Here is a 22,768-nt window from a genome sequence, read left to right as displayed (position 1 = left end):
ACCTTAAGCCTGCAAGTCTCTCTTGTTTTAATTGGCCAAAGGGCAGGATACCAAAGCTCTAAATAAAATAATAAATACTTTATTTTGGTGCTGCTTTTATCCATGGTCCAGATAAATATCTGACAGAGTAGAATTCCAAGCAAGGAACATGACCAAAGAAGGTTATCACTGCCCAGTTCAGAACGGCATCAGTAGACAAGCATGAACTCAACGAATTGGCTTATTAAGCAGGAAGCCTGAAAAATATGTTTTATGCTCCCTCTTGCATGTTCCCCTTTTCACCACAAGCCACCCCCCAAAACACAGTGCCAGAAACTTTCACAGCAAAATATCAGCATTTTATTAAAGCAGCTACACTTTGTTCCTGGAATGTATGTGTATAGAGAAGCTAAAATTTGATGGGGGGCGCGGAAAGAGACAAATAATCTAGGAACTTGAAAGATAAGAAGCAGAGGGGGGAAATAGTTGCTTGATCCACTGGCTGCAGTAAAAGCATTCAATCAAGGCAAATCAAGTTAAAATACTGTGTTTCAAATGAGTGCTACAAAAAAAACACAAAAAAAGAAACCCCACTGCATGCAATTTGCATTCATAGCAACTGCATTTTGCAGAAGCCAGGATATTTTAGCAGCCGCTAAAGAGAGGAAGGAAATGGCATCAACATGCAGGCTGGGATGCTGCATAGAAATAAGCCCCAACAAGACACATGGTGTGTGCGCATGCCACATTTCTGCAGAAGCCTTAAATCCACCTTCTTAAGAATCTCAGCTTTCAAACCAAGTTTCTGTCCCTTACTGTGACAGTTAACAGGCAGCCAACATAACATTTGAAAAAAGCATATAGTCTGGTCTGGCTGTAACCAGCATGTAAGAGACACTACCTGGATGTGTAAGATATATATACCAGTGGTTCCCAAAGTGGGCAGTACTACAACTGGGGGGGGGTGCATTGGGATTACCCAGATGGGCACTAAGAGGCAAGGGGAGTGAAATGCTGATGACCTTGAAAAACTGGTATTACTAGATCAGGTTCACCCATTTTATTGAATTGGACTTTGAATAAACATGCAATTAACTGATACACTTCTGAATTTTATTGTGTCAATTATGTTCCTTAGTGGGCTGTGCAAACCAATATACTGAATAATGTTTTTTGTAGTGTATGGCAGCGGGTGCTGGGAATGAGTTTATGGAACCCAAGCAGCGTTAGGAATTCCCAAGGTGCCAGGTGCTTTTTTGCAATTGGCACTGATTCAATTACTACCATGTGGAGATCTCTGGATGCCGGGTTGGCGACTGACATCTTCATCTGGCTACCCCCTCCAGCTTTCTTAAGCAGGTAAGTAGAACAGCTTACTTATTGCATTTATATCCCACCCTTTCCTACAAGAAGTACATGACTCATCTCCTCCTCAGTTAAACCCTACAACGACCCTATGAGGTAGGTTAGGCTGAGACTGGCCCAAGGTCACCCAGTGAGCTTCATGACTGAGTGGAGGTTTGAGCACTGATCTTCAGGGTCCTAGTTTGACACACTAACCACTACACTAGACTACTTCTTCTACAAGGCAGCTGTATAAATCAAGTAGGTAAATAAATATGGGGAAAGCCAAATGTCACGTAGAGAAGGATCTGAAATATTTTCCTTGAAGCTTGAATTTGCTTTATTCTGGATTGCTTTATTTGATGTTTTAATGTGTTATAAAACAAATATAATATAAAGTGGTACAGAAATGAAAAATCATCATCATCCATGGGGGGGGGGGAATGGTGCCTAGACACTGTGCTGGTGACCGTAACCTAAGCTTATGGTGCCATTTGGCGATTAGCTTAAATATCTGACACTGAACCCAAGGGGGCAGTGACCTGAGAAAGTTTGGGAACCACTAGTCTAGAGTTTGGCTTCACACTATGGCAAGCCTGAAAACTGACAACACCTACACACACACACACACACACACAAGCATGTTGTTTCTGGGTAGGCATCAGCTGAGGTACACGACCTGGGGCTCAAGGCAATCCATTTCGTTTTGCAGCAAAATCCTGCAATATAGAGATTTGTGCATTTACTCCCCACGCAAAGGAGAGCTGAACGAGAGACTGTTTTGATTGGCAGCTAAAATGAAAATATGGATGCTTCCCCACCATTTCCGCTAAGTCTCAGGACAGAGGAAGTTTGTATCCCCTCTGGTTGGTTGGCTTGGCTTTCTTACAAAGCCTGGGACAGATTTACGATACTAGCCATAAGCGTAGCAGTGGCAGCCGCCCAGAGACTTCAGCAGACATTAGCCAGTTCAGCCCTGCTGTGGCAGAGACAGCCTCGGCTCCCCTTCCCACTCACAGCTTTTAACCACCATGGCTGTCGAGCTCTGTTGTCAGAGCTTCCACCTGCCAGAGCGGATGTGTTTACAAGAACAGGATTAACTTCGCGAAGTCTCCCTATAAATTTGTTTTCCAAACACTGAGTCTTTTTTCAAAAGAAAAAGAAAAAGCTGGGGATTATACTTGGATGAGGAATGCTAAAAGGAATACTAGCTCACTTTGGGAGTTCACACACAGAGAGAGGATCAGGTTTTCACCAGTCAATTCAATACCACTGGCCACAAGCAGGGAGAGAGTGCTGTTGTTGCATTCAGGGCCTGCTTGCTGGCTTCTTTTTGGGCCACTGTGAGAACAGGATGCGAGGCGAGCAAACTCTTGCACTCATACCCTGGAACTAATAACAACTGTGTAAGTTTATCTGCAAGGCTGGTAAGACCGGCTTCGGTGCCACTGTGACAAAAGCAGCTGACATTGCACTAATCCTTTCCTCCTCACACCTCTAAACATCTAAAACCACAAACAGGGGCTGTCAGGCACCTTCTGTGCTGCTACATCAGAAGTGGCGCACACACACACACACACACACACACACACACACTATTGCATGTTGTCACCAGGTCCCTGTTCATGGCAACAGAGGAACTTATCCAACTGTGTGACAGGCCAGCTCCATCAGGCCTCCTCTTCCTCAACTGTCATCTGAGGGCAGCCATTCCATCAGAAGGCCTCAGACAGAATGGAAGAGGGGCTCGTTCCATCAGCTTTGCCAAAAGCCCAGCTCCATCAGGCATCTCCTGCCCCCAAACTGTGCCAGCTCGTCATTATAAGAACAGCAGCTTAAGAATTGGTGGTCTGAGTTTGATTTCCCCCCTCTTACCTCCCTGTCCCTTTTCCCTTGTGTGTCATGTTCCTTTGAGACTGTCAGCATGGAGGGACTGTCCTGTTTTAATTGAATGCACCTAAGCCACTCTGAAAGCCCTTTTGGCTGAAGAGGAGGATAGTAATGCTCTAAATAAAAATAATAGATTTATAAACTTCCATCTGCTCACAAAAAAAGAAGAGCACAGTGTAAACTGGATCGCCTGCGCTGAAAGGAAGTTGGAAGCTATTCTGGTTGAGGAAAAAGTCCATGCTAGTACAGAGAAAGCCCATTATTCTAAATCCAGCTCTAGGAGAATGGGTCCAGCGTGCTCTGTTCTCAACACAGGGTAGCAACAGACCCCTCTGGGCTCCTCATTTGGCACCTATCCCACATACAGTCCTCAAGCTACATTGACCCCCTCCCTCTTATTTTTTAAAAAGGACTTTAGAAGCAGCTGCTGTGCCTCTTCCCTCATCCACCTGGTATTTTACAGATCTACATCTGGGGCGTTGATATGATCTTCTGTTGGCAGGCAAGCAAAACAAAACTCAGAGGGGGGCAAGGGAAGAGTAGAACTAAAGGCAATGCTAGCTTGAAACAAAGCTTGTTCTGGAAAGTTGCCAAGAAGTTTATCACAAAATCCTAACTGGCCCAGCCCTCCGAAAGCAAACAGACGGAGAGGCCCAAGACTTACAGTGTGCTAAAACACAACAGCCTTGAACCCAAGGAGCCAACACTGAACCTGAGATCTTGTTTCTGCCCTGTGAAGTAAGGCCTGGTGTTACAGTAGAAGAGTCTGGATGCTGGATCAGGCTACTGGCCTTTCTAGTCAAACATCCTGATCTTGCAGTGGCCAACCAGATGCCCCAATGGGAAGCCCCAAAGCAAGACCTGAGCACAACAGCAACCCTGCCCTGCTGCAGTTTCCATCAAATCTTATTCAGAAGCAATGGTGCCTCCAAGTTGTGGAGGCAGAGAACAGCCATCATGACTAGTAGCCACCTATAGCCTTGTTCTCCCATGAATTTTAGTGCTGTGACAAAGTCCTTCCTTTTGTTTGCCCTGAATCCTCCAACATTCAACTACAGTCATACCTCGGATTAAAGTAGCTTCAGGTTGAGCGTTTTCTGGTTGCGCTCCATGGCGACCCAGAAGTAACAGAACGCATTACTTCCGGGGTTCGCCGTTCACGCAGACGCTCAAAACGACGTCACGCACATGCGCAGCGAACTGCGACCTGCACAGACGCGGGTTGTGTTCGCTTAAGGATGCGAACGGGGCTCCGGGACGGATCCCGTTCGCATCCAGAGGTACCACTGTACATTGGATGTTCATGAGTTCTAGTATTATGAGAGATGGGGAAAGACTGTAAGAAAGAAGGAAGGTAGGTGCACGGGTGGGGTGGGGGGAGTGGCTGAGGTTGACAAGGTAGTGAACCAGCCTCCATTGTTCAGAAGACTTGGAAGGGCGTGGAAGTGAGAGCTCTCACAAGCCTAATGTGAGCCAAAATTGCCCAAACAAGTGCCCCCAAATGCCAACTCCCTCCAGTATGCCAGTAAATGAAGGAGAAGTGTGTGGAGAGCTGCCAAGGCATCAGTTGCCAGCAGGCTTAATGTATGCCCATCCTCTTATTCTCAGCTGCACCCTGGCACTGCATTAAGAGACCAGCTCCAGGCCCTGCCAAAACCTTATTACTGCCACCAGCGCTCTCTGGCCTGGCATTGGCTCCCGCAGTTCCATTTATGTCTTGGCTTTTCTCGACTTCCCCCCTCAAAGCCTAGGGTTATATTTCCGACGCCTGCAGCGCGGAGACGCAGCAAGAGAGCCCAGCTAAAAAGCCACAGACATTGGTCCTCCAGATACTTTTCTATTTCTGGTATGCACCAGTGTGCAAAAAATAAAACTGGGGAAGGCAGGTAGCTGGAGATCAGTTTCAAGCTCAGTAACACAGTCCGCGTAAGAAGGAAAGAGTTGGGGGTCGGGGCAGGGCGGGGGTAAGGATAGCAGATACCCTAGAGAAATATCAGGGAGGTTTCATTTACAGCGCGGTTTTAAAAAGTTACTTGCAGGCAGTTTCTAAACAGTAATGAGGAAGTTATGGGCTGGGGAGCCAGATTAGAATGTTTGCCATGGAACAAGAACAGCAATGCCTCCCTCGGGTTCTGAATCCAGTATGAGCAGTAGGTATTAAGGTGAGCCTGGACTCTGCCCGAGTCTGTTGGCAATGCCAGGCCTCAGCTCAAGGCACATATGCATGATAATGCACATAAATGAGAAGAATGGCTCAAGGTAGTGTCCCTCCCTCTCCCCTGAGGAACAATACACTCTGCCTGCCTCTGAACATGGAAGTTCCACTTTGCCATCAGAGCCAATCCCTATTAGCAGACTTCCCTTGCACTATGAATTTGTCTAGTCCTCCTTTTCAAAACAAGCAACTATCACAACTGGGGGGTGACTGCAGCAGTTGGCATTGGCTTAGCCACTCTTCCCATGCAGCTGTTTCCTTACTGCAATTATATCCCACCCTTTTCTCCTCATTTAATCCCCACAACAATCCTGTGAGGTAGGTTAGATTGAGAGGCAGTGGATGGCTTGAGGTCATCCCATGAGCTTCATGGCCAAGTGAAGATTATAACCCTGGCCCTAGTCCAACACTCTAACCCCCTACGTCACACTGTTGGGAGAGCCAGAGGAAGGCCTCACTCATTTTTCAGCACCTAGAGTCTCACTAAATCAGACGCAGCGAACACCTCAAAGACCCCAAAAGACTCCCTGGGTCTGTCACACATGACCTAACTGAGCAGACCATTCTTAATTTCAGCACACATGCACTCCTTGCTTTTTAAAAAGCAAGACATCTGGCTTCCTCTTCCAACATTTCAAGAGGAACTCCGCTAACCCGTTGACTAGGAAACCAAGTGCAAATTGTTCAGTTCTGTCGTCAATCATGCTTAGCAAGCATCAACACGGCATACGGTACAGAGAAGAGCAACGAGGGTGGGGAACCTGGGATGTACCACGCAGAAAACCCCTTTAAAGCCTGGAGAGAATGTGTACAACTGAACACACACAGAGGTGCTCTTGAGCTTAACCCCATTAACTAGAACCCTGAGAGCTTCCATCCTCAAAAAAACCATGTTCCCACACTATCTTTCTTAAACACATCTTGCTTGCTCAGACATTGTACCATGCTTGCAAAATGATTCAAGCAGAAAGGTTAGTCCACATGCACAGTGGTTCTCCTTTACAAAAAATATATGCTACGGTCCATAGCATAACAGAATGGAGATTTGTCTTAGGAGGCAGCTGCTTCACACATCCTGGGTGAGTGCTGCTGATTGCACAAGCTGGAGGTACCACACGCAGCTAGCTGCTTTATGGCTAGGAAGAGTAGTACAGGGCTAGCTAGGAAGGGATCTGGAAGCCCTAGCGATGCCACAAACATCTGTAAAGCTGGAATGCGTTAAGAGCTCCATAAAGCAAAGGACCACTCCAAGTTCAAAACTTGTTCCTTGTTTCAGAACCCTGATTCAAGTGGGTGGGCACACCAACGATGCTGGACGGAATTGGTCGATTTCTCCAGCATGCCCAGACACTGCTTTAAAGCGCAGTTTGCTGCAGCCTCCTCACTTAATTAGCATCCTCAAGTTGAAAGTTGGACAACCCCCCCAGGAGGGAAGCAGCAGGGACCACCTCAAAGTACAAAGGCCACATGGGTGTAACTACAGCTCTCTGAATCCTGACTCAGTGTTTCAAACCACCACACCACCCACTTCCCTCAGGATTTAGTTTTTCTTACCAATTTGGGACAAACGTACAAGCTTCAGCTCTGAAATTTTAGGACTTATTTACCCGTCATTATTGTGGTTAGTGGGTTAGTTGTGCTCGCAAGCCAGTCTTTCAGATTCACAGTGCTTTCTGTCAGCTCCCATGCGCGTAATCCTATTCTATGGACTGGGCCCCTGGGCCATAAAATGGCTTGGCCTGTCTGCAGTAGGGACATGGTTTGAACCCACATTCAAATTTAAAAGTGTTCTCTACTTTTCAATTGGTGACAAGGAATTCTCTTGTGCAGAGGCTTATAGAATCATAGAACTATAGGGTTAGAAGGAATCCCAAGGGTCATCTAGTCCAACCCCCTGCAAGACAGGAATCACAGCTAAAGAATCCCTGGCAGATGGCTATCCAATCTCTGTTTAAAAACCTCCCATGAAGGAGAGTCTGTTCCACTGTCAAACAACTCTTACTGTCAGGAAGTTCTTCCTTATGCTCCTTACTGAATCTTGCAAAAGAAGTTCTAGGAACATGCTGAGAGCTCTCTGCAACTCACTGCTACTCCTTATAGGGGCCACCTTGAACTGCACATTATGAGAATCAGCAAAGAACCCAAACTGTAGGGAGGCAAAATTCATTACCCAACTAGGCTTCCACCCAAGACTTTACAAAAAAACACACAACAACTTCAGTTTTCAACAGTGCTGCTACAGAAGAGCACCAGCAACAGGGCCAGACAGGCTTCTTTCGGGAGGGCATTCCACAATAGTGGCACCACAACTGAACAGGTCACACCCGTGTTTCCACCAGAGTTATGCTCTGCCTCCACAGAGGCAGAAATGCTTCTGAATGTTGCTGGAAACCACAGGAGGAGAGAGGGCTCTTATGTCCAGATTCTGCTTGAGAGTTTCTCACAAGGGCATCTGGTTGGCCACTGTGAGAACAGGATGCTGGACAAGATGGGCCAATGGCCTAATCTAATAGATTCTTCTTATGCACAGTACATTTTGCCCAGCTGAACACTCTGGCAGCCACATACTAGGCCAGTGGAGGTTTCCAAATGATAGCCACATGTGAAACACACTGCAGCAGAAGTCCCAACCCGGTTGTTACTGAAGCATGAGTGACCACAGTAGTTCTATCTTCTGAAAGACTAGCCTAAGGTGGTAAAAGGCATTCCTGACCACCCACTTTGACATGAGCCATAAACACAAGGTTCCCAAAAGAATTTTGTAAGTTAAGATAGATGTTGGCAATGTAACACTGAAAATGCCTTTTTGAGGCATATTATGTGTTGGGCATGCGCTGTAGAGATATTGTTCATATTCACTTTGCCTTGGGGAAATCCTTGATTTTCACCGATGCTTCTGTGGCGTAGGAACTAACAAATAACCAGCAAAGGTGGGCTCTGCAAGCTGTTATAGTGACCAAGGGACTTGTATTGTAAGGACAAATGTTCACCATCAGTCATCCAGCCATTTTAAAATCTCACTGTCCTTTCTAGGTCTGAACACATAGCTTACAACTATCAATTCCATTTAGATACCTATTTGGAATGCTTATATTAATGCAGTTTTATAATTAATATCAGATTTTAAAATTATCATTTGTTTTTACTTTTTCTGTTATAACTGCAGATGGAAATGTGGTTACTTAGGGTTCCCTCAAGCCGCTAATACCTCGTGTGCTGCTTTTAATATTATATTTTGCATTGTTGACCCCACCCTGGCACCTGTGGCGAAGAGCAGGCTAATGAGTCTAACAACATCCACAACCCACATTCTGGGAATGAGTTCGCTATTAGCATATATGAATACTAGGTTTGGGGACAAAGAGCTGATGAGGGCTATTACCTCACTGAGCCCTCCCTCAGCTATGGGAAATAGGATACCAAAGATGATGGACCTTTGCTCTGATCCATCAAGATTGCTCTTAAATCTGGAGGCCAACATTCTAAATAAGGGATAGTGAACCTAATGCCCTCCACAGATGTTGCTGAACTACAGCACCCATAATCCCTAGCTACTGGCAATGTTGGGCAAGGCTGATGGGAACTGGAGTTCCCAGCAACATCTGGAGGGCACCACCTTGGTTAAAGGTAAAGGGACCCCTGACCATTAGGTCCAGTCGTGACCGACTCTGGGGTTGCGGCGCTCATCTCACTTTATTGGCTGAGGGAGCCGGCGTACAGCTTCCGGGTCATGTGGCCAGCATGACTAAGCCGCTTCTGGCAAACCAGAGCAGTGCACGGAAACGCCGTTTACCTTCCCACCAGAGTGGTACCTATTTATCTACTTGCACTCTGATGTGCTTTCGAACTGCTAGGTTGGCAGGAGCAGGGACCAAGCAACGGGAGCTCACCCCGTCGCGGGGATTCGAACCGCCGACCTTCTGATCGGCAAGCCCTAGGCTCTGTGGTTTAACCCACAGCGCCACCCGCGTCACCATAGCCCTAAATCCAACTCCAGCCAAGAATAGGAAAAGCCAAAGAAAAGACAGCAGGTGTTCTTAATACACCTTGGCTTGTGTGCCTATCTCTTGCTCGGTCCTTGTTGTGCAGTTTTGGGCTTTGTCCCCTTAAAAAAATTCCCCAGTGATTTGTTTTTTTAGTGTTTTTTTTGTACTTCTGCAAGCACACAATGTGTCCCCCACCAAAGTACTATCCCTCCCCTAACACTCAATGGGAAACATTTTTGTGGAATTAAAAGCTGGCAAACAGTGGGAAGTGGTACACTTAGGGCAAAGACACTTAGGCAGCAGCGTTCTTTATAGGCAGTGCTCTGAATCCTCAAATACAACTTTGAGGTGCTTTCTTGTACTCCAGCAGACACTTTGGAGAAGAACTGGTAGAGACGAAGATGTTTTGTGCATTGAAAATTCACACGCAACAAGGCAACTGTGACAACCACTGCCAGCACATTCACAGGACAAAGTGCTTTTCGCCAGCTAGCACACCAACAGCAGCTTCCCCCTCGTCACAGATGGTCTTGCCACTATTATCAGCCTGTGAACATTAAGACTTGACTACAGCTGCACATTACAGTGGAATGAAAGGTGGTGGATTCTCCTTCATTGGAAGTTTTTAAACAGAAGTGGAATGGCCACCTGCTTTATTTAGAACACCTCGGATTGAATCCCTACTAGACCACGAAGCTCACTGACCTTGGGCCAGTCACTACCTCTCAGCCTAACCTACCCAACAGGGCTGTTGTGGGGATTATATAAGAAGAAGAAGGAGAGCCATGTACCCTCCTTGGAGAAAAGGGTGGGATATAAATGCAATAAATCAATAATAATAGGTTTTTTTTAAAAAACAACCTGATGAAAGGCAGAATAATGAAGAAAATGAATATGCCACACTAGGGTAACTACACTTTTGGTCTAGACAGGAGCAGAGAACACCCATGGGACTTGTCGCCTCTTCCTTGGAACACTTCCTCACTCTCCATTTCTAGGGTGCCAAGTCAGCTGGGGAGGAGGAGAGAAACAGAAGCAACGCCTGCTGACAGCCCCCATCTCCTCCAAAAGGAGCCATTCCTATGGGCAAGTACAGTATCAAGCACTCTAAAAATAGACAAGCGCCACATTATACTGTATGCTTAAGTTTTACTGCCTGGGCAATGAATGCCGTATTGCTTCTACTAGAAATGCATGCCAAAACCAGGTAACTGTCATGCTCAAGACTTAGCACACTCAGTTGAAAGAAAGAAAGAAAGAAAGAAAGAAAGAAAGAAAGAAGGAAGGAAGGAAGGAAGGAAGGAAGGAAAGAAAGAAAGAAAGAAAGAAAGAAAGAAAGAAAGAAAGAAAGAAAAGGTAGTGGTTAGGAGTGTGGAACAAGCTTACCAGAAACCACTATACAGTACAGTGCAATGAGAGAAATATTGCAATATGCCATTTGCAAGGGTGTTTGCCACCTACTAAACTTGGTCGCCCTGATGACCTCTATTAGGGAAGAGCAAAGGGGAGTGCAACCATGTTGGTTCTCCTTGGCCCCTCGGCAGCTTTTGATTCCAATGACCATGGTGTTCTTCTGAAGCCACACAGAGAGCTGGGAGGTGGAAACACCATCTTGCAGTGGTTCAGCTCCTACCTTCAAGGTCGCTCCCAGAAAGTAGGACTAGGAGTTGGTTGCTCAGCAATATGGCTTTAGAGATCTATATGAAACAGCTGGGAAATACCATCCAGGGATTCAGAGTGAAGTGCGGCCAGTATGCTCACAACACACAGTTCTCTCTCTCCATCTGACAGAAGAGGCTGTGAAGGTGTTGGACCGTTATCTAGGGACAGTGAAAGGCTGAATGGAGACTAATAAACTGAGGCTAAATCCTGATAAGATGGAGTTACTGTGCGTGGGTGGTTCCCATGTCTTGGTCATGGAATTAAAAGTTTATGACCTGTCCTACAGGGCTGCAGTCCCCCTGAAGGCACAGGTTCGTATTCTTGGAATACTGAATTCCCATGTGTCACTAGAGTCTCAAGGGGCTCCTGTGGCTAGGAGTACTCACCACTAGGTTGGTCTGATTCACCAGCTGCAGCCATTCCTAGATTGGGACAGCCTGGTCTCAGTTGTCCATGCTAGGTGACCTATCATTTGGACTACAGTAATGCTTCCTATGTGGGCTGCTCTTGAAGATGGTCCAAAGGCCACAGCTAGGACAGAACATGATTGCTAGCTAATAACTGGGGCAGGTCAATGGACCATGTGTCCTGGAAGCACTGCACCAGCTGTCAGCAAGCTACTGGGCTCAATTGGTATTAGTCCTAGCATACAAATCCCTAAAAGGCTGGGCATGCAAGTAAAGATCCCTTCCCGATTCTCACCATTGCAAACCCTACAAACAGCAGATGAGGCCTTGTAGGTAACGCCACCACAGGGGGTTTCCAAAGTTGGTGGTCAGCAAGGACATGGCCTTTTCAGTGTTGGTTTCCCATTTGTGGAATGCCCTCCCTAAGGAGGAAAGTCTGTCTCCCTCATTATTGACCTTCATGACTAAAAACGTTCCCGTTTACCCATTCTCCTGCAAGTTCAGTAGGGAGCCACCAGCAATTCACACAAAAGGAAGCTTTCCTTTTTTATTTTAAAAAGTGCATTAGGCAGACATACCTACTCCCCAAAATGAAACGACACCCCCCTAAAATTTTGATGGTCTGTAAAATTTCAACATCTGCCTACGTTTGACTTAACTTGCAACCCTTCTTAACATGGCCAGGTGTTCCTGTGTACCCTGGATGCCTATGATGCCTGGATGCACAAATAGAACTTGGGTAAGTGAACAAATGTACGCCTCTGTTATGTGTACACAGCAGTCAGAAATTCTGTAAGCATAAGTGCACACACCTGGCTGATCCCGGAACAATCTGCCCGCCACCATCCCAAGGAAGATGCAAGTGTGTGAAAGGACAACTTCCTCATTAACTACCAACAGCTCCGGCTTCTTTGCAAAAGATCTGCCCTGCATTATGAAGTTAACATCATGCCCCGAATGCCAACTGTTAGGTATGAAAATGCATCATTTCCAGACAATTCCAAGTGCCTGTGCTATCAGCAGGCATAACTATTTTATGCATGACTATTTACTTCATGGGACGCGGGTGGCTCTGTGGGTTAAACCACAGAGCCTAGGACTTGCTGATCAGAAGGTTGGCGGTTCGAATCCCCGCAACAGGGTGAGCTCCCGTTGCTCGGTCCCTGCTCCTGCCAACCTAGCAGTTCGAAAACATGTCAAAATGCAAGTAGATAAATAGGTACCGCTCTGGCAGGAAGGTAAACGGCGTTTCCATGCGCTGCTCTGGTTTGCCAGAAGCGGCTTAGTCATGCTGGCCACATGACCCAGAAGCTGTACGCCGGCTCCCTCGGCCAATAAAGCGAGATGAGCGCCGCAACCCCAGAGTCGGCCACGACTGGACCTAATGGTCAGGGGTCCCTTTACCTTTACATACTTCATGCCCCCACATTTGAGGGAGACAGAGGCAGTATGCCTCTGAAAACGTTTCTGAGAATCACATGTTGGGGGAGAGCACCTGCCTGGCCACTGTGTGAAAAGGATGCTAGAACAGATGGGCATTTGGCCTGATCTAACAGAAGGGCTTTTCTTATGTTTTGATGTGCACATACCCAGCTTTGAGGTTAGCAGGGTGGAATGAATGCATAGCATTTTTTACATTATATGGAAATACCCTAACAGGTTTGTTAGCCCCACAAGTCAGTCAGTGTGCCTAAGTATATTCATATAGGACAGGTGATAACAGAACTAGTGCAAAATTATATGAAACAGAAACAGGCTTGTTTCTTGAACTAAATCTGGCAGATATGAGACAGGAAAGGATGTTTTATCTTTCCACCTAACACAGACTTTCCAGACTACAGGTCTACTCACAACTCAGGCACTGACATGTCTCAATGTGTATTTTTGCTGTTGCACAGCTGTTTGTGTTGTGAGCTGCACTGGACATGTGAAAAAGCTACGTATAACTGAAAAAATGATAATGACAGCTGGTTACCTAACCATGAGCAGAACATAAGAACAGGAGAGAAGATGCCCTATGGATCAGATAAGTTGCCCAGCTAGTCCAGCCTCCTGTTCTCAGAGGGAGCAACTAGATGTTCCAACAGCAGGCCCACAAACATCCAGTTTCCAGCAACTGGAAGTTCTGGCTCCTTCCTCCCCAATCTATACCACCAAACCTAATCCCCAAATTCAGGGAGGAACATTTGCTTTGTACGCAGGTGTTATCAGGCTCAAGACCTGTCACCTGGCATCTCCAGTTAAAGAAATTAATGGGCCTTCAGTTAAAGTCAGTCACTGGCAAGACTCTCAGCCTGAGATCTTGGAGAGCTGCTGCCAGTCAGAATAAATAATACTCAGCTAGATGGGTCTGGCTCTGTATAAGACCACTTCACATATAGCAGACTCGCAAGCAGCTTAATTAAAGAGCCCTTTTTTGCTCTCTGTAAGGGCAGCCATACAGTTAAGTTAATTGCGCAGAGCAAGCCATCACACAGAATGAATTAGTAACTTGAGAGAGATTTGCCACATGGATTGCCCAGTCATTCAAAGGGACCTGTGCACGAGCTGGCACACTTTTGTACCAATCTGCAATCTGTTCACACCATCACCACTTCAGGTTTCCAGGAGATTATGCACACTACAACAGCTCCCTTTGAAAGAGGAAAGCCATGACATTTGCTGAGTGCCATACGGTGTTTGCTAGTGCAAGGTCCTCCTACTGTCTTAGAGACCACAGTGACAGCTACCAAACCACAGCAGTCACTGCAGAAATGCCCCACCTTTATGACTCAATGAGACAAGCCGTGCCTGTGTTTCCCACCAAAACTCCTTCGACCGAGCCCAGCAGATACAACAGTCTTCGTCAACATCCCCCCACTCCACAACAAATGTTCTGGACTACAACTCCCATCAGCCTCAGCCAGCACAGCTAATGGAATCTGTAGTCCAAAACATCTGGGGGGTGCCAGGTTGACCAAGAAAGGAATATGAGATAGTGAAGAGACATCGTAGACAATTGGAACACACTGCCACTTTCTACAGGTAAGCTGTAGTTCCACCGACACCAGGCCAATGCTCTACCTGAAGCGATTTCCAAGTGTCCTGGTCAGGAAAACTCCAAGTGCAAGAAGAATTAGGATGCCTCTTTAAAACTACATTGGTAAGTCCTTCCCATTTACAAGCAACTGCCTAACAGCCAGGTCTACAACCATGTTATCATGTAAAGCAGGCTATGGGTAATTTTCTTTTTTACTGTTATTTTTCACCCACTCATGGAAGCCCCCAGTTGTCTCCTACTCAAGGTGTTCAAAATACTCTGGGAGCCAGGTGCATTTTGCTATTGGAGGTGGTCTAATTGTGACTATGTGAAGATTTCTGGGTGCCAGGTAGCGACTGAAATCTCCACTGAGCCAGTGTCATGTGCTTCTGTGTTGCCATGTGAATCATGGATCCCTTGCTGGGCATCTTAGTTCCCTATCACCAGTGCAGGGCTGAGTACAGATATATTTCACTGTGCTGCAGGCCACCCAAATGGAACTCATGCCTCTGCCTTAAAGGTAAAGGGACCCCTGACCGTTAGGTCTACTCGCAGACGACTCTGGGGTTGCGGCACACATCTCACTCTATAGGCCGAGAGAGCCGGCGTTTGTCCGCAGACAGTTTCCGGGTCATGTGGCCAACATGACAAAGCCGCTTCTGGCGAACCAGAGCACAGCACGGGAACACCATTTACCTTCCCGCTGGAGCAGTACCTATTTATCTACTTGCACCTGACATGCTTTCGAACTGCTAGGTTGGCAGGAGAGCCTCTGCCTTAGTCCATAGTTAATACCTTTTCCACTGTTGTGCGTTTCACCTTCTTGCATAGTGGGACAAGTGAACTGTTCTAAGAGCAAACTACAGTCAAGCAATGTAGCTGAGATCATAGAATTGTAGAACTGTAATGTTGAAAGGGACCCCAAGTGTCATCTAGTTCAACATGCTGGCAAACAGACATTCTGTTGTGGCTACTGTAACCTAGATTTAAGGCACCATTTGGCACCTAGCTTATGTATCTGAGTTTCTAACATTGCCTACTCGGTGTATTCCCCAACAATCACTGCATCTCACACCAGCTCCACCCCCCAATCCCATCTCTCTTATACTATTCTTTCTCACCAGCTAATAAACCCACAACCACAGCCATTGCCATCCTATTTGCCCTCTTGACCTCAACACCACCACTGCCTCCTGCATGGCCTTCCACCTTCACATGTAGCTTTGGCTACATGGTGTCGCCACAAAAACAAGCTGCACCCTACAGTATCTGTCCTTTTCTCTCTCTCCCCCACCCCCACCAATTCAGCATGCAGTGGGGCGGGGAGAAAAAGCAACACGGGGAGGAACTTCCCTTCCTGACAGATACACCCTCTTCCCATTTCCCCCGCCCAGGCCTTGCCTCTCCCCCAGAGCCACACCCAGCCCCTTTCCTCTCTTTCCTCCAACCCGGACCCTGACAGGAAGCACAAATCACTCTCCTCAAGCCACCACTACCCGATTCATCTCCCCAAAAATACAAATGCACATCTGGCTCCTCCTACTCCCCCCTACAACGCCTCCCCACTTTTTACTCCAGCCCAGATCCTGACAGGAAGCACAGGTAACCGCCGAAAGTGACACCTGGAGTCTTCTTTCCTCCCCGGTCCCCTCTCCCCCCCCCCACAGTGGCCGCTCCCCCAGGAGGCCTCAGACCGGCCCTCCCTCCCTCCGCACTTCCAGGACCCGACAGGGAGTGCGAATAACTTTTTCTCTCCCCCACCCAGCCCTGCTCCAGAACCAGATCGGGTCCTGGCTTTTATCCCCCGCCTCACCACCCCGATCCTGGCCAGAAGCACAAATAAGCCCCTCGACACCACCACCCCGATTACCCTACCAGCAGCCACCGCACCTGGCTCCCCCGCCCCCGAGCTGTAACCCCTGCCTGTCCCCTTTTCACCCCAGACAGGGAGCACCAACAACTCCCCCCTGAGCCCTCCGAGTGACACCTGGATTCTCCGCCCCCCCCCCGCTCCCCTCAGCAGTGGCCCCTCCCCCAAGAGGACCCAGGCCGGCCTTTCCCTCACAGGAAGCGGCTCCCCACTTCCCCACAGGAGTCGCCGTCTTCTTACCATGATGCCTCCTCGGGACGGGGCCTCTCAGCAGTGGCGGGGGGGCGGGGGCGGCTACGACGGCGGCTCTTCAGTCCCTCCGTCCGGCCTCTCCGAATTCTGAGCCAGGCCGCAGCCCTCCTCCACCGCCTCCCTTCTTCTTCTTCTTTTTGCCACTTCCGCCGTTGCCTAGCAGTAGCGCATCCGGGTCAGCGGCGCGCGAGCGCGCGAGAATAGGAACCGCCGCCGCCGCCCCTCAGCTCGTCAGCCAATCAGGAGGCGGCTCGCCGGCCATCGCCAAGTATGGAGCTGGAGGCGGCGCGCGGCGCGGGAAGGAGTGGGAGAGACCATTTTGGGTATGAATGGAAAGGGGGGGGCAGGCGTAGGTTGTGGGAGGGACCATTTGGTTTAAAGAGGGGAGGGGGATCTCAGGACGAGGGGATGCGAAGGGTTTGGGAGGTAGAGTCCATTGGGAGGGCTAATGAGGGGGGAGAGTGAGCGCAAAGGCGTGGGAGAGACCATTATGCTGAAGAGGGGAAGGGGAAATCCAAAGCAAGAAAGTAAGGACTTGGGAGGGAGAGACCATTTGCTAGCTGGAGCGGGAGGAGGGTTTGGGAAGGAAGAGACCAACTGGTGGGTAACAGAGAGAGGGGAAAGCATGAGGTTGTGCGGGGGGGGGGTTGACTCAAGGTGGGAAGACCCTGTTTCCCCTTAATCTGCAACATTTACGCAGAGTTTAAAGGCAAAGGGTGCCTCCCCCCACTCCCCACTGCTTGATCCCAACAAGAGGTTCAGAGAGGGTAGACTGCTCCTGAGCTTGGAGGTTCTTTTCCTAAATGTCATGGCTGTTATATTCCTTGGGGAATTCAAAACAAAATAATAATATGAGCCTGCTGGGTCACCCTAAAGAGACAATCTAGGCCCTTCTTCAGTTTTCCTACATCCTAAACCTGTGGGTTTAAGCAGGAGTGGCACTATTACAACTGTGACTGTGAATCTTGAGAAGGAGGAGACTTGATGGAGGGGCATCAGCTTTCCATGCAAAGCGTCCAAGATTGGATCCCCAGCATCTCCAGGTAGGGCTGGCAACATCCCTGCCTCAAACCCCGGAGAGCTGCTGCCACTCAACAAGGCTGAGCTAGATGAACCAGATGTTTGACTCAGTATGTGGCCGCTTCCTGTGTTTATAATACAGTGGTACCTCGGGTTAAGTACTTAATTCATTCCTGAGGTCCGTACTTAACCTGAAACTGTTCTTAACCTGAAGCACCACTTTAGCTAATGGGGCCTCCTGCTGCTGGAGCACAATTTCTGTTCTCATCCTGAAGCAAAGTTCTTAACCTGAAGCAATATTTCTGGGTTAGCAGAGTCTGTAACCTGAAGCGTATGTAACCCAAGGTACCCCTGTAGTCCTAACAGGGTTGTTTAATCAGAAATGAGGGGTTGCACTCCTTCTGCAGGACCAGTTTTGTAGTTTTGGGGTGCTCCTAGATCCATCACTTGTCAGAGGCCCAGATGACCTCAGCAGCTCAGAACACGTTTCCAACTTTGGTTGATGTGTCCGCTATGACTGTTCCTCAACAGAGAGAGGCTTGCCATAGCAGTCCATACATCAGTAATCTCACAATTACACTACTGCAGTTGCAATATTCATGGCGCTTCACTGCCTGATTTCCGCAAATCAAGGCACAAGAGTGGGGCAACCAGCCTCTGCCTTGCTCCATTGGCAACTCTATATACCACCCTACCCTGTCTTCCTATTACAGTGGTACCTCGGGTTAAGTACTTAATTCGTTCCGGAGGCCCGTTCTTAACCTGAAGCACCACTTTAGCTAATGGGGCCTCCTGCTGCTGCCACACCGCCGGAGCACGATTTCTGTTCTCATCCTGAAGCAAAGTTCTAACCCAAGATGCTATTTCTGGGTTAGCGGAGTCTGTAACCTGAAGCGTATGTAACCTAAAGCATATATAACCCGAGGTACCACTGTATGTGCTTTCCCCATAACCAGGAAGTGAGACGAACACTGTAGAAACTGTTGCACTTTCAGCAGAATTTAAAGACATTTCCTGGACAGATAACAGAATCAGAGCTGCTGCAGTACAGTATTTGACGTGGATGGGACGGGGTATTCCGATATATTGGAGCTGTAACAGGAACTGCATGTCCCCGGGGGAGAACTGTTTCAGTTTTTCCACAGACATCACATCAAACACACGGGTCCTGCAGGCTGGAGAACTGCTTTGATCTCACTGTGAATTGTGTTACGGCAGGCTGCTTTGTGGCTGGGAGCAGAAAGGCTGCCTGCTCTTGCAGAATTGGTAAAATGCCCACTGCTATGGATGGAGGACAGCCTTTCTGTTCCTCTATTGTTCCATGGATTCACCCTGCCCCCTCTCTCGCTGCGCCTGCCTTCTGTTTTGACCTAGAGGTTTCCCTAAAATTAATCCCGGTACTGGTGCATGCTGACAGTTCTCGGTTCAAGTCTTTCCCCCTTTCTTCCGGGTTACTGATGCGCACCAGCGCATAGGTGCATGGATTAAATCACAGCTTCAGAGGAAAATGTTGATAATAAGAAACAGCTTTGCGCCAAGTCAGGCCATGTAGCTCACTGTTGTCCACACCAAGGATAGCCAAGGTGGTGCCCTCCAGATATCTTCCAGGTTGCTGATGTGCAACGACACATTAAGGGCATGGTTTAAATCGCAGCGTCAAAGAAGAATGTTGTTCATAAGAAACAGCTTTGCACAGAGTCAGGTAGAGCCATAGCTACATGGGGGCTAGCTGGGTTTTTTGCCCCTGGTGACACCTCCAGCCTGTGTGTGTGAGTACGCAAATGCGTAGGGGTGGGTGTACTAAACTGGGTCTTTGACCCGGGTGAAATAAAGCCTAGTTTCACCCCTGGAGACCACTGATCCATCTAGCTCATTACTACCCACACCAAGGGTAGACAAATTAGTCCTCCCCCCCGATGTTTGTTGCACTACAATCTATGCTTGTTCCCATCATCCTTGACCGCTGAATTACCTTCTCTTTTTCCTTACCTTCCACACACACACATCTCAAGGTGACGTTCAAAATGCAATAAAGACAGCTTTAAAACCGCTGGAATGAACGCAGATAACCTTAAAAGCAATACAGTATAAAGAAGACACCCGTGGCAGAGACCCGTTTATCCAGCTGCGAAGGCCTGTTGGAACACAAGTGCCTTCAGTTGTTTTTTAAAAAAATGCAGATAAAGTGATCGCCTGTAGTTTCTTGGCAGGATTGCTGTTCCACAGCAGAGGAGCAGCTACACCGAAGGCCCTGCTGTGTGTTACGGAGGAGTGGGCTCCTGAGAGCTTTTTAGTTTAGAGAAAAGGCAAGCAGGAGGTGACATGATAGCATAAAATGATGCCTGGCACGGGGAATGCAGATACAGAGAAACTTGTCTCCCTCTCTCATAACGCTAGAACTCGTGGACACCCAGTGAAGCTGAATATCAGAAGATACAAGACGGAGAAAAGGAAGCCCTCCTTCACGCAGCGCGTAGTTAAACAACAGAACTCACTCCCACAAGAGGCAGCGATGGCCACTGGTTTATATGGTTGTAAAAGTGGATTAGACATATTCACAGGGCTGTCAGTGGATAATACCTATGTCCTCTGCCTCCACAGTTGCTGGAATACCAGTTGCTGTAAACCACAGAAGGGGACAGCGCTCTTGGGCTCTAATCCTAACTGACCGTTTCCCAGAGGTTGGCCACTGTGAGAACAAAACATGGGTGTAGCAAATATTATTGAAAAGCATTGAAAGTATTCAATTATCTGAGGTTCTCCCTGCCCCCCAGCAGAAGCTTGCCCCCCGCAACTTTGATTTCCTAAAAGAACAACTCAACAACTTTGGCTGCCCCCCTCCCAACCCAAATCCTGGCTACGCCCATAGAACAAGATGTGGGAGAAGCGCATCGACTGGATAGCTCAGTTGGTTAGAGCATGGTGCTGATAACACCAAGGTTGCAGTTTTGATCCCCATAAGGAACAGCTGGACTGGACAGCTGGAGGCTGGACTACTAGATGATCCTCAGGGTCCCTCCACACTCTTATGATTCTATGCCTAGATGAGCAATTGGCCTGATCCAGCAGGCTCTTATTATGTTTAGGAGAGCTTCTTATGTGCAAAAGAGCTTTCTGCGTTCCTGATCTTGATTACTTGGTACTCAGCCGCATCCAGCTGTCTGTGCTCATTTACCACCCTGTGAGCCTTAAGCTTTCATTCCCTCCACGCAGAGGTCTCCCCCACCCCACGTCCTACAACGCATCGCCCTAGGCGTTCACTCCATCCTCTTTCCCACCAAACAAATGTGCTCATTTCCAAACGGGCCCTGCCATAAACATCCACGTGCATGCAGCTGGTCCTCATTTCAGACCATGTTCTCTCGGAGGCTGGAGAGCGCAAACATTTTTTGGCCGGTGAACTTAAATGCAAATATTTGGGGCAAAAACGAAAAGCAGCTGTTTGATCCTTTTTATACCTCTTCTTAAGAGCAAATACAACCCCCCGCCTTCCACCACCACCACCCCGGTGCTTGTCTCTGAGCCATAAAGGAGGGGAAAACATCCTTGCCTTGAACTCTGGATGTGTACTAAATAATGATTAAGGAAATGATGCTACGTGGACTAACGAAGCATTCAGGAATCTCTACGGCCTTTTGAACACACATGGAGTACCACCTTCCATGGGGTGGGGGGCAGACTGAATCGAGCCAAAAGAGAAAATCCTAAGAGATTTCCCACCCCGTACGCTTGGCTTATGATTTATTTTTTAAAGTATTCTGTTATAAAGGAGAATGGAGGTCCAAGATGAATCCCAGGCAGTGTCTACAAGTTCTGTCATTATGAGAGAGGGACAAAAACTTACATGCACCTTCTCCATGTCATGTCATGACTAATTCTGTTGCTATTTCTCTAAACTAAAAAGTCCCAAATGCTGCAACCGTTCTTTGTAGGGGAGTTGCTCCTGATCATTTTGAGCTGCCTTTTCTGAATCTTTTCCAACTCTGCAATATCCTTTTTGAGGTGACCAGAACTGTACGCTGTACTCCAAATGCAGTCACATCAATGGTCTGGCTCCATATAAAGCACCTTATTAGATTCTGTATCTCCCAGTTACAAGCATACTAACAAACCTAGCCAAAGAAATTAGCTTGATAGCACTCAACCCGTTCGCAAAGGCACCCCATATGCATTTAATAAGGGGTCTTTTGGATCGCATGGGCAGTGACAATCAATTCCCATACACACACTTCCTCTCTCTATGTTACAGGAAAGGGAGGGCGGGGGAGATGCTGTATTTATGAGCATTGGAAAGCATTTCATCACAGTGAGCCAGGATTTCTTCTTTAAAAGGGTTTTTTTAAGTCTGGGGTTTGCGGCAGATCTCGCAAAGATTCACTGCATGTGGAAAGAAGCCATAACCACTGGCCTTAAAGAAAGGAGAGCTCTCTTTAACTCAGTAACCCCCAAATGTTAAGCTATGGGACAGGTCAGATCCATGCATGACAAGGTTTCCCATCTGTCCTTTAAGATCAGTCTCTGAGGCCCCACTGGCATTAGATCATAGTGCGCTCTGGTAGCCTGTAGGTTAGATTACTGCACATGGGGCTACTCCCAAAGACTGTTTGGAAACTGCAGCTAGTGCAGAAGTCATCAGATGGATTATTAACTGGGACCAGAGTTCCTTGAAAGAGGGACTGGTGGTTAAACCACTCTGGGATTTGTCGCTCAGTGAGGGAAACAGGAACCCTACTAACAAATCTCAGCTCTACAGTCCCCAGGATAATTTGGGGAAAGCCATTCCTGTTAAAGTGGTACAAGAGTGCTTTAAATGTATGGTGTGGACGTGACAGAGGGGTTAACTTGTTATTTACTAATCACTGTGAATGTGGCTTCTTTAAAAGCTTACTCACTATCATGCTATGAACCTGGTTCCCCTCTGACTCCCCTCTTGCCCTTAAAAATTCCTCTCCTTTTTCTTTATTTATCAGGCTCGGCATTATGAAAAGTGCTTGTAAAAGTCATGAGATGGCGGCGGGGAGGATTTGGAAACAGCGTCATCTGATAATAAATATCCACAATTGCATCGGATGGGTTTAATTGCTGGTGTGTGTCCATGGCAACTGAACGGGGGGGGGGGGGGGA

At 47.7% G+C, this 22,768-nt stretch overlaps 1 protein-coding gene and 2 long non-coding RNA genes across 4 annotated transcripts in view; 2 read left to right on the top strand and 1 right to left on the bottom strand.

Annotated features, from left to right (window-relative positions):
• Positions 1 to 16,807, bottom strand: part of CAPZB (capping actin protein of muscle Z-line subunit beta) — a 69,775-nt gene extending 52,968 nt beyond the window's left edge. The window contains exon 1 of one of the 2 annotated variants that reach the window (XM_083628963.1): positions 16,613 to 16,807. In XM_083628963.1, the coding sequence (XP_083485089.1) occupies positions 16,613 to 16,615 (3 nt within the window). In that variant the 5' untranslated portion in view covers positions 16,616 to 16,807. The remainder of the gene's footprint in view (positions 1 to 16,612) is intronic. The other variant, XM_083628964.1, reaches the window with a different exon arrangement.
• Positions 909 to 12,422, top strand: LOC310769639. The gene is made up of 3 exons (XR_014551767.1): positions 909 to 1,338; positions 10,413 to 10,500; positions 12,168 to 12,422. It is a non-coding gene; the product is annotated as an uncharacterized lncRNA (long non-coding RNA).
• Positions 16,808 to 16,886: 79 nt separating the features above from the next.
• Positions 16,887 to 22,768, top strand: part of LOC310769615 — a 6,922-nt gene continuing 1,040 nt past the window's right edge. Inside the window, exons 1-2 of the long non-coding RNA XR_014551740.1 lie at positions 16,887 to 16,947; positions 20,042 to 22,729. This is a non-coding gene — a long non-coding RNA (uncharacterized lncRNA). The remainder of the gene's footprint in view (positions 16,948 to 20,041; positions 22,730 to 22,768) is intronic.

This window comes from Podarcis filfolensis (genome assembly GCF_964270895.1).
Source record: "Podarcis filfolensis genome assembly, chromosome: 8".
In the NCBI taxonomy this organism is placed as follows: Eukaryota; Metazoa; Chordata; class Lepidosauria; order Squamata; family Lacertidae; genus Podarcis; species Podarcis filfolensis.
Note: the sequence above shows the minus strand (reverse complement) of the source record. Positions and strands in the feature narration are given on the sequence as shown.